At 44.5% G+C, this 15,884-nt stretch overlaps 1 protein-coding gene across 6 annotated transcripts; it reads left to right on the top strand.

Annotated features, from left to right (window-relative positions):
* The first annotated feature begins 377 nt into the window (after nucleotides 1-377).
* LOC118318086 (transmembrane protein 125) lies at nucleotides 378-12,678 on the top strand. Of its 6 annotated transcripts, none has more exons than XM_035647416.2 (4): nucleotides 378-690; nucleotides 5,306-6,698; nucleotides 9,312-9,486; nucleotides 10,199-12,678. In XM_035647416.2, the coding sequence occupies exon 4, from the start codon at nucleotides 10,530-10,532 to the stop codon at nucleotides 11,226-11,228; it is 699 nt and encodes a 232-aa protein (XP_035503309.1). In that variant the 5' UTR covers nucleotides 378-690; nucleotides 5,306-6,698; nucleotides 9,312-9,486; nucleotides 10,199-10,529; the 3' UTR covers nucleotides 11,229-12,678. The 6 variants fall into 6 exon arrangements, with proteins under 6 accessions (XP_035503309.1, XP_035503308.1, XP_035503310.1 ...); XM_035647415.2 differs by having other exon boundaries at nucleotides 9,312-9,575; XM_035647417.2 differs by lacking the exon at nucleotides 9,312-9,486 and having other exon boundaries at nucleotides 378-560.
* The last annotated feature ends 3,206 nt before the right edge of the window (nucleotides 12,679-15,884 follow it).

The raw sequence follows: 15,884 nt of genomic DNA, 5'->3' as shown, positions 1-15,884 counted from the left end.
ATATAACCAAAAGGTCCAGAGCATCCAGATACTAAATAGACCTTGTGATGAGCTGAATCAGAAAGAATCCTTCAGTCTCATAGTGTCGTTTGTGGAAGTGATGGATGAAGGAATTACAATATGGTTCACCAGGTGCTATATGACCTGAATTGGTAATCAATTATCACCATATTCATATTGTGTCGATCGAGAATGACTCTGGACGATGAGCCTTTAGCACACACTTCCTCCTATAGGGGAGCGGACTGGTCAAACCACTTGTGCTCATCACAATCGCCGCGTGGCGTCTTCCATTCCTCAGAGCTGTCACGCCCTGTGTTGTTGTGCTGCGGTTCCCCACGAGGGACCCGCGGCTGCGTCCCCTCCCACCGGCGTCCGTCCCCCCGCAGCCGCAGCCGCAGCCGCTGCGTTGCGCGCGGCGCGGCGCGGCCACACCTGCGCCAAACCGGGAGAGTCCGTCCGCTGGAGAGAGAGAGAGAGAGAGACACACACACTCGAGACGCGACACCGACTGGCTGCAGCTCCCGTCGCACTGCTCCGATACGGGGGGAAGGATCAAGGTATGAAGGCGAGCGGCGCCCGGAGGTGCTGAGACCTCGCCGTTGTTTTACGCACCGATTGGGAATTTGACGACGAGGGCACGGAGAGGCGCACGGCGCAGGGACCGGGGTCTGAACCGAGCGCGCACAGGTAAGGCAGGTTCTCTGAGGAACGAGATCCGGGAAGGAAAGCAGCTGCCCCGTTCCAACTTTCACTTTGTTTTAGGATTTTTATGGGGGAAACAAATGAAACATCTTTATTCCATTTGAAACTTTATGTTTATTGTGATGATATTCCGCGTCTTATTCGCCACCCTCCAACTATATTTGAAAAAAAAATATTTAGGCACAATATTTTAATGAAGAAAACATCTCGTGATAACACTGAATCAAATGACAACATGAACATTCCTGTTCATATATAGGCAGGTGTACATATTTGTTTATGATCTACGGTGAGTTTAGCCTGTATTCAACTTGTAGTTGTACAATTAAAAGGTTTTTATCTTCGCTGTTATTTCAGAATGACACATTTTTAGTTGCTATATATATATCTATATATGAATATATAGATATAGATATAGATATATATCTATATCTATATATATATGCTTGATATATTCATAATACATCTATTTATTTAGTCTCTGGGTCCTGCCATGAATCTCCCTTTCCTTATTTCTCCCATCGCTTGTAATGCCGTGCAAATGGTGACAGTGAAGATGTTTATTTCTTGCGTTTTATTGTTTTAATACGTTGACAGAAGACAGATGCTTTCATTATCTGAATCCCATGTAGTAGTATTTCTTTATGTAACCCCATCACACCCCTCTCATGATCTCCAAAAGTCGTCTCGCTGAACTGAGAAGCAGCCTTTGCTGTTGTGTGTAAGGAATATCTCTCCTGCTCAACGACAATAAATATTAATAAGCTTTTCAAGGCGATTTTGTTTTCCGAGCACAAACTGTGTAATGTTCGGACCCCTAACTGAATATTAAATCATCATGACACAAACAATATCAGCCAAGACCGCCAAGGCTATAGATCCAGCTGAATTAACCTCTAAACACAAATCCAATTTTAATGAATTTGATTGTTTCTTCTTGGAGAAAATGAACGCATCTATAAATTATAGGAATCTGGTCAGCAGTTAATCATTTTCCTCAGTAGTATTGTGATTTTCCTGTAGGTATGAATTTCCCAAATGAATTAACTAACTTTTGTTGGGTTTCCATTAAAAACCAGGAAGTAAAACATGTTGACATTGTGTCACACCCTGACCTTTGCACATGCGGGATGGGCCGCAGTTACCAATTGCAGATTACCTTAACAGTGAAGGCCTCATATGCACTGTAGATCATCAATTCGTAGGAGTTACTGTCACGTAGTGGGAGGTCAGTTTTGCTGCATTGTGAAAAAAATCTATAAACCACATCGAGGGGAAGTGTTGTTGATGCTGCTTTGAAGTTATCGGGATTGGAATAGATCGATGTCCTGTCCAGGCATAAACCCCCCCCCATCACCCCCCATGTGCCACTTTGCTTGTGCAGACCTGTTATGACTCTAATCTAAAGACCACAGATGAATCATGACAGGGCGTCTGATGCGGTGTGCACGAGCTGCCGCTTCTCGCTTTACCAGAAACACTGATCTTTCTCAGAACGCCTCTAACACTCAAAAACAACTCGGGCTGAAAACAACACGTGATAGACCTCATTAGGAAAGAGCCTCGAGTCAACATGAAAGAAGGGGAGAAGAAAAAGAAAGTTAGTCGGTTGATCGAGTCTGTGGATGACCGTGCAGAGTGGAGGGAGGTATGAGCGCTGCGTATAGGTGAGGTGTGTGTGTGTGTGTGTGTGTGTGTGTGTGACATAGATGCCAGACACAGAGTGGAGCCGAGAGTATAGGCCAGAATCTTAAATATCCCCGAGAGGCGTTTTGTTTCACCGTCAGCAGATACAACAGAGTCAGGCGTGTCGCGTGCCATCGATGGCAGCGAGTGCGACCACCTCTGTCCCCGGACGTCAAATACAACTGCCAGCGAGCACAATCAATTGGCGTCGTCCGATTCAATAAACGGACAAATTGTAACGTCGAGGCCGCTCAGCGCGATTTTCTTTCATCACAGTCGGGCCGCAGCAGCAGCGTTGCCAGATCTCGCGAGAGAAACAGGCGTCTGGATGAGATTCAGAGCAAAGTAATTATGTTGTTTGCCGTCTATCGTTAACATAGTTAAAGAAACATTTATTATTTTCTCTTCCTAATTTCATCTTTACATTACTCATAGAGATTCACAAAGTACAGCGGGGGCTGGTGGGAAAGTCATTAGTTCCGCAAGTATCTACTACTACTACTTGGCCAGGAATGGTTGATAGGCAGCAGGAATTAGTGGTCTAGGTGCGTAAAAATGCGAATTCTTACTTAACACATCAGTTTTTGGACAAGTTAAGCAAAAGACATGACATGTGCGCGTGCACAAAGGCCAGCCAACCGTTCCTGCCATTTTCTAAGTTTTTGTGCTAAGCTAAGCCTCCGTGCAGCTGGCTCTGGTTACTCGCTTTAGCGTCGAGCTCTGCGAGTGGTATCAATCTTTTTCAACCAGCCCTTGGCAAGAAAGACAATGAGCGTTGCATATTTCTTTAAAGGTCACAAATCATCCTGTGGGAAACGTGAATGTGAAATTTCTCCAACTTTAATGGCAAATCCGTTCAAGATGTTTCCCATAAAACCACACATGTGAACCTCATGGTGATTCCGGAGAAGCAGGACCAGGCCAAAACTTGGTATACATATGGATATTCATGTCTGAAGTTGTGCACTTTATCCACTGGGGGGACTTATGTGACTCGTCATTTCATGACAATCTGTGCGGCAATACAAAGATACCAACCGTAAGGTGCTGCCTGTCACTTCACTGACACAGTGCCGGCCATCGCGTTCATTACAATCACTGTCGCTAGACAGCCGATATCAAATTAGCATATGACGAGTATCACCTCTGAACCAACAACAGGAGTTGATGGTGGTTAAAAACAAAGACGGAGACAGAAAAAGAAAGAAAAGTTCGCCCATCTTTCCCATCGTCAGCAGGAGTGGAGCAGAAGGGGACCAGCATGGTAATTGGTGATGTGATTCTTGCGTTTTATTATTGCAGCTGTGTACCGCAGAGGAAAGCAAATGGCTGCCCAGAGGTTTTTGCTTCAATTTTTTCATTTTAATTTGAGTCAACGGTCACTCCTCGAGTGCAGGGAGGGACTGGGGGGGGGGGGTTATCGCACACGTCATTCAGTTAATTTCCTCCAACTTGCAAAAGACAAAAAAAAAAAAAAAAGATTAGTTTGATAATGGAGCAAGAGTATTTGACAGAAGCAGAACTATTCAATTTTGAATGGGGCCCAGCATCTAAAGAGCCCCATTTGGCTCCATGCCGTAGAGAAGTGGCTGAATAGGATCCGAACTGACCTGGACAGCGTTGGGTTACATTTTTTTGTCAGCAGCAGTGTGAACCACCGCTGAGAGGAGGAAGCTCTTTTTGAAAAAAGAGGGAAACGCCACGTGTCACGTTTGATTTAAAATGTTTTCTGTGCATTTCTTCTGTGAATTGTATTTTTGACTAACTGGGCCTGTACTGTTAATGTGTGTTTGTGTTTTGAACTGAGGCTGATGGATATGTCAAGACAATGAAAGAGGGAAATAACATCTCCCTGTGAAAACAATGTAAAGACGGGTGTAGCACACCTGCAAAGGTTCAGGATGTGCTCGCATGCATTTTGCCAAAGGGGCTTTGTGTGAGGAAGCTTTTTTTTACCTGGAGCCAGAGGGGGATATGTGGCATAGACACAAAAGCCACCCCATGCACACATCTTTCTTCCCAACACCAAAATACTAGAGCAGATAGCAGACAGGACAAAAAAAGTTAGCCGGAAAAAGGAGCTTCGGTGTGTGTGTGTGTGTGTTTGTGTGTGTGTGTGTGTGTGTGTGTGTGTGTGTGTGTGTGTGTGTGTGTGTGTGTGTGTGTGTGTGTGTGTGTGTGTGTGTGTGTGTGTGTGTGTGTGTGTGTGTGTGTGTGTGTGTGTGTGTGTGTGTGTGTGTGTGCGTGCGTGCGTGCGTGCGTGCGTGTGCGTGTGTGTGGTGTGTGCTCGTGCCAGTCAGGGTGATGCTATGCCATACGCTGAGAAATGAGCTCGCCCAGAGATGGTGGGATTAAAACATGAAGGAACCAGAGAAGAAGAGGGCGAATTGATATGGGAAGGATTTGTTAAAGTCTCCTGAGGTATCAATGACAGTTAATAATAAGCTTGTGTGACGCATGAAAACGCTAGCATGCGCACAATGACCGACGCAGGTATAGTTTTGACCTTGTGAAACATTAACTGCTTGATGAGAAAGTCCTACATTTAGATTTGATCAGCCTCATGTCGGCACCAGGGAGAAAGTGGTGAAACAACCAACCAATCGGCTACGGCCGCCACATGTAAATGATTCCTATTGAGGGGCTCACCTGTGAAGCCCCTCAATAGGAATGGGGCTCATTCCTGATCGGGCTTGTAAATCGGGATGATCACACAGTGGTTTCTGGAGATGATGCATCTTTAATGTTTTATGCACTTGCTGTTGAAATCAATTTGCAGAACAGAACAGAACAGAACAGGGAAGGACTGAATAGATCCGCCCTGCAAAGTTGAGCCATAGTGGTGACTTTACGGTACCATATGTGCAGCTACATTTCTTTCTCTCAGGTCTTTCTTTCTCTCTTTCTCTCTTAGGGTTCGCTTGTGAGCCCTGACAGGGCGAAGACAGTGGCACTGATTGGGCCTTTGTCTCCTCACAGTTTCCGGACGGTGCGAGGCTGCCTGGGCGCCTCAGCGGCCCTTTGTGTCTGCAGAGAAGAAAGAAAGACGCAGCTTGTCGATTCAGCATCTATCCTCTTTGCTAGCCACATTAGCATCCCTAAGAACAGCAGTGAAGGCTCAGCACTATCCCTATACCCCTCCAAGCCTTCCCTCCATCCTCCAACCCCCGCATCCCTACCCCACTCTCTCAGCCCCTTTCCCATCTCCCCAGCCTCAGCCTCTAACCCATTCAGAGTCCCAGATGACAGCTCGGAAACATCCGTTACCCTCCCGCACCACACAAGCCTTCTTTCCTCTCCCTCCAGTCCCCGTGGCGCTTGGCACCAATGCCCATCACAGAGACAGATGGAGCCAACCCTGACCCCTCTCCTTGGCTGTGGGGACGCAAAGAGAACCACCGCTCACTAGAGGAGAGGGGGTGAGCGGGGGGCAGACGGGAAGGAGAGAAGAGGAGAGTATTGCTTTGTCACCACAGCAACAACATCACCCATGGACTCCCCGTCAGCCGAAGCGAAGGCCCCGGGATGAAAAATAAAACACACAGTGCAGGAATATCAGCATCAGGACCAGAAGGGCCCTAATTTATTTTTCACAGTTTTTGCGCCGGACATATTTTTTGCTTTGATTATTTGGCAGAGATATCTCCATCCAGCCTTGTGTGGACAGAAGATGCGAACACTGACACAAAATCTCAATACAGGAAACAGGATTTGAAAGAAACAGGATGCCACAAGAACGAGGATCTAAAGGAAAAAACTGCTCCACATTCTGAAGTGTTCCTCGAGTTTTTCCTGAACACCACAAAAGTTGCAACTCTAAGCCCGACGCTTCCTCAGTGATCTAAATGAATTGAACTAATAAAAGCTGCAACCGCCGTCCGAATTGTTGACATTTTTACCGCGCAGTAACAGTCAGCAAGCGGCTGTTTTTTCATTCTGCTTTCGACACCTGAATGAAAGCAGAAAACGCTTTTCACTGAAGAAGGAAATGTATGTGGGACAGTGTGCATCTACAGTATACATTCATCCGAGCTGCAACATCTTCATTGAGCCTCTGCTAACGGATCAAACGTCCACTTGGCGTCAGGGAGCTTTCAGAGCCCCTGCAACGTAAGATTTTTATGTGTTCTTTGTCAAGATTTCCACCCTTCGCTGCTGACCGGCATTCTGATTAGCACCCAGTGCCAGGCAGACAATTTTGAAGGAACCACGCATCAACAATAAAATGAGACACTAATGGCTGGTGAAATGAATTCAGAGGGCCAACATAACAGAGGGGGGAATACCGGAGTCCCAAAGCTTCCCAGGTAATTGGAGTGCGGTATAGTTGGGGGGGGGGGGGGGTTTCTCTCCAAATCACAACTCCTCTGGTGACCTTGCAGGCTGAAACTCAGAGGAGGCAGACGCTGAGCGGTAGAGAGAGAGAGAGAGAGAATGATACTCCACGTTACCATTGTCTTTGGGGTTTTTCATCATTACTGTCTAGGTGCATTAGCATAACAAAGGAATGTTTGGACTGTGAGCGTCAGCCCGTCTTCGGCCACTTTCGTTCTTTTCGGTGCAGAGCTGAGCGTCCGGGATGAATTTATGATTCCTGTCACTTAAAAGAAAGCCCATGGGAGACGCTCTTAATGCACGTTTCAAATAAATTGCGATAATGATCACTGGTGCACATTTCTATAGGTTCCGTGAGATACTTCATGCAGTGGGATGTGTTTATATTACCGTTGCCTTTTTTGATGAGTACGTTGCTGTCAAGTTCAGTCTTTTCTTTTCGATTTCTATAGGAGTTTGGGAAACTCCCTATTTGGATAAAGTGCATCATCAATGATGCATGTTTTTTGGACTGTTATCTGCTTTAACAGTCAGGTACATCTGAGCTTCCTTATTTTATGAATATGTAAAGGGTATGGGAGTAATGTAGATTTTCACAGCTGATGTGTGAAGATTCTCTCATACAGTGCACATAATGTACTAACATTTTTCATTTCTGACTAAAGGTCAGGCAAGTTTAACTGAATGTCAGGCTACGCCAGGTTGATCTCGCAAAACTTTCCAATCGTAAGAATTTTTTTAATTTCTGTAACTTTAGAAAAATTTTCTTTTTGCTGCCCCAAAAACTCCAAATTGGCCAAAGGATTCTACCACATTTCTCAAGTCGGCCAAAAAATGCACAGTGCAAAGAGATGCTCAGTTACTCTAATTCCAACTTACCTGGCCACCGTGGAAAAACTGTAGAGATATGTGTGTAAATTGTTTGTGCCTCTGTCGCTGTTTTTATGTTACTTAAAAGGAGGCCAGTGAAGAGCGAAGCAGTGAGTCAGTGCTTTTGTAAAGATATTTATGAGAGTGGTGTGACACGGCTGATATAGAGTCCAGAGGTCATGTAAGTGGTAAAAGAGGAAAGGCAGATACCGTCCATCAGTCGTGAGAAACACAACATGGAATAAGACATACCAGAGTCATCGTGGGTTCGCTTTCATCTCGGGATCTTTGTTGCGCTCCGTCGCCTCTCGATCTGTCGCCCACTTGTTTCCTACCTAATTTTCAGTGGAATTTTCACTTTTCATCAAGTCATGTTGTCTGAAGGTGATCTTTTTAGTTTGGATGCTGGGCATTGTTTTTCGTCACCTTTCGGAGCCTCCACCTCAGACGCGCAAAAAACCAAAAAAAACAACGCAATTACTGTGCTATTTCTGAAGTGCTACCTGTCTGTGACACTGAGGACAGACCAACTGGGATTAATTAGTGACTCGAGAAACACACACACACAAGCACACAAGCACACAAGCTTCTTCATATCTTTCTTTCTTATGTGTGACACATACAAGTGCTAATGTCATGAGTGAATAAACACACTTGCCAACACACGTGTACTTTTCATATTTCACCGTTTCACTACTTATTCACAAGTGTTCACTCTTGAAAAACACTCACACGCACACACAAACACACACGCACGCACCCAGAGAATCATCCATCGGAGGCAGAATGTGAAAAGCTTCCAGAACAGCATGTTGCCAATAAACACCCCTCCTCCTCCTCCTCCTCCTCCTCCTCCTCGGCTGTAATTACCTCGCTCGTCATTTCACACCTTGTGTATGCACCTCATATCTCACCGTGTCATCATGGTGCTACTGCTCTGCCTCAGTACAAGGCAATACCTGTCGCCACTAATACGAAATGTGATCCTATGAAATGTGATGCGAGAGGATAGAAGTGTCTCTGGGACCGCATTTTATATGGTTTCTTGATGAGCGACAACTTTAAAAAAAGAAAGAAAAAGAAAAAAAAAAGATTCCTAGATTGAATGCGATATCAAGTTATGCTTGCTTGGATTGACATTTTTTTTTTTAAATTTACTTCCACTTCGGAGAGCAGCGTTTGTGTTTGCAAAATCCACGGGCAGCGAGGACAAGCTGTAACTCCTGTCAGCTTGTGTCGGGGCGCGTGGGCTTGTGCCGCGCACTGCTGATTTCGATAGAAATAAAGCCGCCGACAGGTTTTTAAAGACAAGCTGTCGACGGCCATAACCTTGAGGATGATTGTGTGTGTGTGTGTGTGTGTGTGTGTGTGTGCTGTATATGGTTACATGATTGTGTTAGGGGGGGTGTGATGAGGTTGCAAACTAGTCTCAATATGCTGATGCAAGGTAAAGGCCGAAGGGAGAGAGGATGGGGGAATTCAGGAGAATTTACCTGCCGGGGCCCTGTACTGCGAAGCGAGTTCACCATGCTCCGGATGAAATGTATCATGGTTACGATTCGTCTCGTGGTTCATTGGCGCGGTTCCGGGCTTAAAACTCTTTGTTTAAGGATGGTGAATTCACCTCCGCCGCCGTTATGAAAGTGTCACTGCTGAGCTCAATATCTGCCGCGCTTTGTTATTTGTTCACGTTACTCTAAACTCTTTTGTCCCAGTCAGGATCCTGTGGAATGAGGACTCAGAGGGTTTTGCCAGTGATCTGATTTGTCAGTGGTTTGACTGGGGACTGGCTTTGATCCTTGAACCTCGAACTTCACCTGCCCCAACGCAGGCTTAAACCTGAAGCTACCTCGATAACCGCAGATCCTGCTTCGTAGTACCTGGCCTGCGGTACATAATGAGCCTTTACCTGATATGTTGTCAAACATGTATCATAGCAACAGTACAGTATGGACAATGTACACACACGCATACATAGGGTAGGAATGAATATCAACTCGACTCGAGATGCTGAAGAGTTCAAATTGGAGGATTCATCGAGCGAGCTAATGTGGGTGTGCGTGTGGGAGGATGACTGTGACTAAAAATTTACATTTGTGCATTAGCTGTTTGATCTTGTGTGGATGTGCGTAGATGGATGGGTATTGTTTATTCCATCGGCAGCCGATGCTTGCAATATTTCGTCCAGCCGCCTCTGTAGTGGAAAGTCATTAGCAAAGCGATAATGAGAGACAGAAAAAAGGTTGCCAGTGTCAGCACACACCAAGTTTGGTTTTTTTACGTGGTCCAACCAGAAAATGTGGGTGTGCAGAGAAAGTGTGAAGTGTGTGTCTGTTTGTGTGTGTGTCATCTTTAATTTGATGGATTTTTTTTATCTGCAGCCAAACTTGAAATTTCAAAGGATAACTTCACACCAAGTTGAATGGCACTGTTTCACTGCATCGCTGGTAGACGTGTACGACGTGATATGAATTCACTGTACATATCTCTCATGAACCAGCAATGTGACACTGCAAATAACCCCACACTGCTGAGTAGATACAGTATATGTAACCACATATTGTACAAACCCTGTTACATCGCCGTCTGTCCTCTCTTCCAGATGACTGCTGCCACTCTGCAAAACGCAAACTGGAAAAATTCTGTGGATGTTTGGATTCTGTCGAAGGCTGCTGCTCATTAGCATTTTCACTCACGAGGGAGCAAGAGCCCTGAACTGACTTGTTATCCACCGTGGAACCTCGGTGTGGCGATAAAACTGTTAATTTCCTCTGTAAACTTGCCACCAACTGCGGCCCCATTTCATATTCTCTGGATTACATGAGGAGCAGCTCCACTTAAACGTCTTGAATCTGAAATAAGGTTGCCAGCGATTATTACCTGGATTACGTGGTGGTGGCTTCCCTATACAGCAGGCTGGGAGTGGCATTAGGATGCCTGAACTGCATAACTTTCCCCCCCTGAGGGGCCCCAGAGGCCCTGAGCTGAGCTTGAATGAACCAGCGGACCCGGCGCAAATTCAGCACAGCATCCTGGAGGAGCAGGTGGAGCTGTGGTGGTTCCGGGACCCCGGGAAGTCCCTGCTCTGCTACTGTGTGGCTGTGCTTCTGATCCTGGGCTGCGGGCTGGGCGGCGTTGGGCTTCTCTCCACCACCACCAGCGTCTCGAGCGAATGGCGGCTGGGCGTGGGGACAACGCTCTGCCTGCTCGCCCTGGGAGTCCTGCTCAAGCAGCTGCTCAGCTCGGCCGTGCAGGACATGAACTGCGTCCGAAGCCGCCACCGGATTGACATGCTCAAAAGCGGCGGTTTGTCAGACCTGCTCGTGGTTCTGATTACCGGGCTGTCGCTGTTGATCTGCGGCGGGGTTCTGCTACGCCTGGCCCTGGCCAACCACATGCCGAAGCCTGGCCAGGCCCTTAACGACATGTACATCTCTGGAGTGGTTTTGCTGGCAGGAGGGGGGGCCGCAGTCGCGGGTGTCGGGATATACTCTTTTGTGGTGATCCTGCTTGAGAGGACAAGGCACGGACGAAGGCTGGTGGACCAGGTTTTGAACATCTTCACTGTTTCGGGGCGCATGGAGCGTCAGGGTCGCAGAGAGACGACCTCCAGTCTGGCTAACCTCATATGAGATCATAAACTCAAGCTTAGACTGTGTATTTTGGCCCCCTTGATTTTTAATATCAGAACATTAAGCCTCCGCTAAATGAGCCCACACATTAGAAGAATGATGATTAAAACACTCCTTACATACTTCAGCTGTGTCACCGGCTGAGTAATGTAAATTAGTTTAATGTGTAATATCTGCTTGGTGGAGATGTTTTTAATTAATAAGCACTCAGCTTGGAGCTATAGAGTAAAACTGAAAAGACTGAAGAGTAACACACTGAATTGATTACTACGTGGCAATGCTCACAGTGCAGCTGTGGGTGTCCCAATGCAAGGGGGTAGCATGTATTTTACATGTGGGAGATTTTTGAAAGTTGAACTATATATACGTATATAAAGTAAATCATAAACCATCTATATGAGACTGGATGGCAAAAGATTGGTGCATGTAGCAGTGTCAGTGTGTACAGTTAAGTTCGGCAGTATGGAATTTAAAAAAGGAGCTGGGATGTGAGCATAGCATACGATGGTCAAATTTTTTATTTTAAATAAATCTGACAAATGATGTTGAATGTTGTATAAAGAGAACGTTGGAAGAAACGCAAGAGACAGAAACCTGTTATGTGAAAGTTTGATATGAGATTGTGGTTAAAGGGGCCATTTACAAATCGGTGTCTATAATGTGTCTATTCTTAACATGTATCCTGTTAAAGTGCTCATGCACCACACATCTGACCTACAGTACCTACTCTGATGATCGATGATTGTAAGTTACCACGAACAAGAGGACCAGCTGAATGGCTCCAATGTAAATAGTCATTTGTGGTACATGGGAAAAGGTAAACATTAAAAAAAGTATACTTTTAAAATTGTTCTCATTTCATTCACCACCCTCACATGTTCACATGGTGTTATGGAAATATGCAGCTGATGAATTTGACTGTGGGTAAAACTAAGAATGGTCCAAATTCCATTTAATTAAAATGATCTCATTCCTTTCCTCAGTTTAATAATATTTTATAATAATTCGTGCAGTGTGACTATGGTGTTTGTGACGGACAAACTATCAAAACTTTAATGTAAACACACGAAAAAGACAACACAATTGTTTGAGAATTATGTCCGAGCACTTTAGACTGTATGGACAATATGTGTTTTTGTGCATCAACACATAGTATTGTCATGGCTGTGACTCCTGTTTTCCTTTAACCTGCTTCTTTTATATATATTTTATTATATTATATTATATTTTCTTTATGTTACACTGAATCGATTGTTTGTGTGTAATGTAAAAATGGCCGCTCACGGTGCGGATGTCAGAGAGATACAACAGCCCTACAGATTGGGTTGTTTTGCTTTTTTAGCACTTTAGCTCATTGTTTTTATTTTGACTTTCAACCTCATTGTCCTCATCAATCTCTGTAGGCAGCGGTGTCATGCAATAAAGCTCAAATAAACCAACTGACAACTGACTGGCAAGCAGTGATGAAGAGGAGCGCATCTTGTTTGCTAAAATAATTTGTTCAGGAGTTGGTGGGAACCAAAACCGAGAGTAAATAGGGGAAATCCTGGTCTAGCTATATGCTCCAGGTCCCTTTTGCAGGTCCCTGCTCGAAAATGACATTGCCAAAATGAAAAGAGTATATCTTATATTTATTATTTATTTTATACCTATATTTATATATATATTTCATGTCCGCCTGAAAAAAAAAAATCTCCCATGTAATAATGCTCATTCCTTTTGAAATCCATAGAACAACATCTGAACATAATCTGTGCCAAATTTCATGCTGATAAAGTGAATCAGGGCAAAGTTACAGGCTAGTAGGGACATTGTCAGACGGACTCTGTAAATGTGTATTACATCTAATAGAACTGTTTTAATGAAGACGGGTGAGCATCTGTCGCTCCATAAACGATCTTTGTAGTGCGACGTCATGTCGTCAGACCTTCGAACAGACTCCACGTAAAGTACAGAGGCGTGTATCTCAGCAGCGCATTGGTCAAGCCGGGTGATGGACACGCGTATAGAACCGTCAGAAGCCAATAGAATCGACGGACAGCATCAAAATCCCTCCCACGGACACCATTCGCCATCTGTGAGCGGGGAAGTGTTCACTGTGACGCCCTTTTTCGCCGACGCCATTTGACACGCGACTTCCGCATGTGTAGTCGAAGTAGGACGGACCAGGCCGATATCTTGAAATGATGAGCGGTCTTTGTGCTAGCTAACGGAATCTGGATTTATGGATCAAAACACAACTTTTCCAGCAAATACTTCGACGGTAAGACATAGTTTATGTGTCTTCGCTGTGTTGATACGAACGTTGGTCAGCGGCTGGTCAGCTGAATGTTTGTCTGAGAGTTATAGAGGGAGGATGTTTGAATCTGAGGAGGCTGAGGCGTTAGCATGATGTGTAGCTTGTGTTGTTAGCATGTCTGTAGCATCAGCAGCAGCAGCAGCAGCTATCAAGTCTGACATCGGTGATATATTATCATGTAAAAGTTGTCGTGTTCATGCCATATGCTGACTTAGTTGCTTGCTGTTTTAATTGTGTTTCGTGTCGGTGAATAGGGTTGACGTCAGCGTGTAGCCGAGCGTCTCCCCGTTGTGTGCAGATGCCTCATGGCTTAATACTTCATGTTTCGCATGTAGCACATAAATACATCAATAAATAATTTTGTCACTTTTTGATACAAACATTTTTTTTTTGCTTCCTTCGGCTGCTTATTTGATGACAGTTGATCGGATAGTTATAATAAACACACTTTTGGAATCAGTGAACTCTGAGCTTTCAGTTGATATGTAGCTTGTGTTGTTAACTTGGAACTATCACAACTGTCACATGTGGACACAGCGTACATTCATGTGCAATTTTCGTGGTTTATGCGATACGCTGATTAGGTTGCTTGTTGTTTTTAATTGTGTTTCATACGGGTGTAAATGGCTGGTATTGAGGTGTAGCCGAGTTTCTAAACGTTCTGTGAATATGCTGTAAGGCTTATAATGCTTCATGTTGACATAAATGATGAGTGATTTGGTCCAATTGTGTCTGAACCAAGGCCCGATTGGGTCAAGTTAAAATCTTCAAATCTCACCCCGGCAAACATTGTGTGTACCAACAAATAGACCAAAAACAACTGTACATGCTAGTGACATGATCATACAGTTGATGCAAATCTGCTAGTTTGTTTTCAGCCCAGCTATTAGCATGCTAGCATGATGGATATTTGCAATATAGCTATGGCCAATTTCTGACATTTTTAAACTGTATGTTGAGTACTTAAATCCCAGAAGCACCCAGGTGAAATTAAAAAAAATTTCATGTCTATTTTCTTTAAGTAATAAGATGATGAATCTCAGTGCACTTCTTGTGACATTACTTTAACTGTAGTTGGAGGTGACACTTGTTGTCCAAGCACTTCTGAATTTATTAGATGTATTTTTGGCTCAGATAACATCAGTCCCCACAAGGTAGAGAAGGAGAAATGACTGTTTGGAAAAAAAGAAGAAGGAAACCTGTGAAATGAAATCCATTACATTGACGCGGCCAGTCCGAGAATTTCAGTGTGCTTGCAAAAGTTTGAACCGGCTTGTCAATATGCTTAATCTTCTTTCGCCGAATTAGGTAAATCTAGAGTGCTGACACTGCCGCATATCTGTTATCGAGTCTTGTTTCCAGAGGTGTTAAAAACATTTTACTGTGAAATGCAAAAATCCCATTTCCATTGAATAACAATAAAAAATCTCTATGACACCGCCAAAGCACAAAGAAAGAAAAAGCAGCAGTATGGCAAATGAAGTGCTCGTGAAAATGTTACCAAAGCCTCAAAGAGTAATTACTCACGTCGCCTTGCAGAAGAGAAAAGGTCCTGCATTGTGTCACATTTGTGTGTGTGTGTGTGTGTGTGTGTGTGTGTGTGTGTGTGTGTGTGTGTGTGTCTTTATCTGTCTGCACATACACACAGCCTATTGCCTTGAGACAAAAAGGGTCACAAAGTTAACCATTGTCGGTGTGATGACGGACAGCAAACCGAAGGCACAATGCACAAGGCAGCAATCTGCAGGGGGCTGGTATAAACTAGCACCACTCTCTCTTTCTCTCTCTCTCTCTCTCTCTCTCTCACACACACACACAGACACAAACACAAACACACACATGCACCCAATCAAGCAAGGCGTACATGCCGTGTTTTTTTTTTTTTTTTACACCACACTCATAAATCCTGTAATCCTTACTTACACAAATCTGTCTTTTGACCTGAAGTCTACGGTAGCAAAGGCAGGTGGAGTATCCACGCATGACAGCCAGAGGTGAGCAGAATGAGGAGGGAGGCATGTCTGGTTCTGAGGAGAGACAGGTGTGTGGGAGGAGTGTGACAGGCCAAGACTGTGAAAACATCCGAGCACAAAGAACACAAACCACACTCAATGTCGTCTGCTATAGCTTAGTCTAAATCCAAATTAACATTTTAATATCTTTTTCCCCTCCGACTGACTATATGTTTAGCACATGAGGTGTGTTTAAAAGTTTTTTTTTTCTATCCATCTCACTATTTTTTTGTATTCAGTGATGCCATTTCGCTGTGGTGTCATTAATCTGCTCTAAACTTTCACATTTACCCCTTGAGGCTTGCTCTGGTATGACACCTCTGACATTTCCTATGGACGTATCTT

This window comes from Scophthalmus maximus, chromosome 13 (genome assembly GCF_022379125.1).
Source record: "Scophthalmus maximus strain ysfricsl-2021 chromosome 13, ASM2237912v1, whole genome shotgun sequence".
Taxonomy (NCBI): domain Eukaryota; kingdom Metazoa; phylum Chordata; class Actinopteri; order Pleuronectiformes; family Scophthalmidae; genus Scophthalmus; species Scophthalmus maximus.
This window is presented reverse-complemented; position numbering and strand designations above follow the sequence as displayed.

Bases quoted from the DNA above. Each gene is read 5' to 3' on its own strand.
- LOC118318086 (XM_035647417.2), top strand. From the start codon at position 10,530: ATGCCTGAACTGCATAACTTTCCCCCCCTGAGGGGCCCCAGAGGCCCT.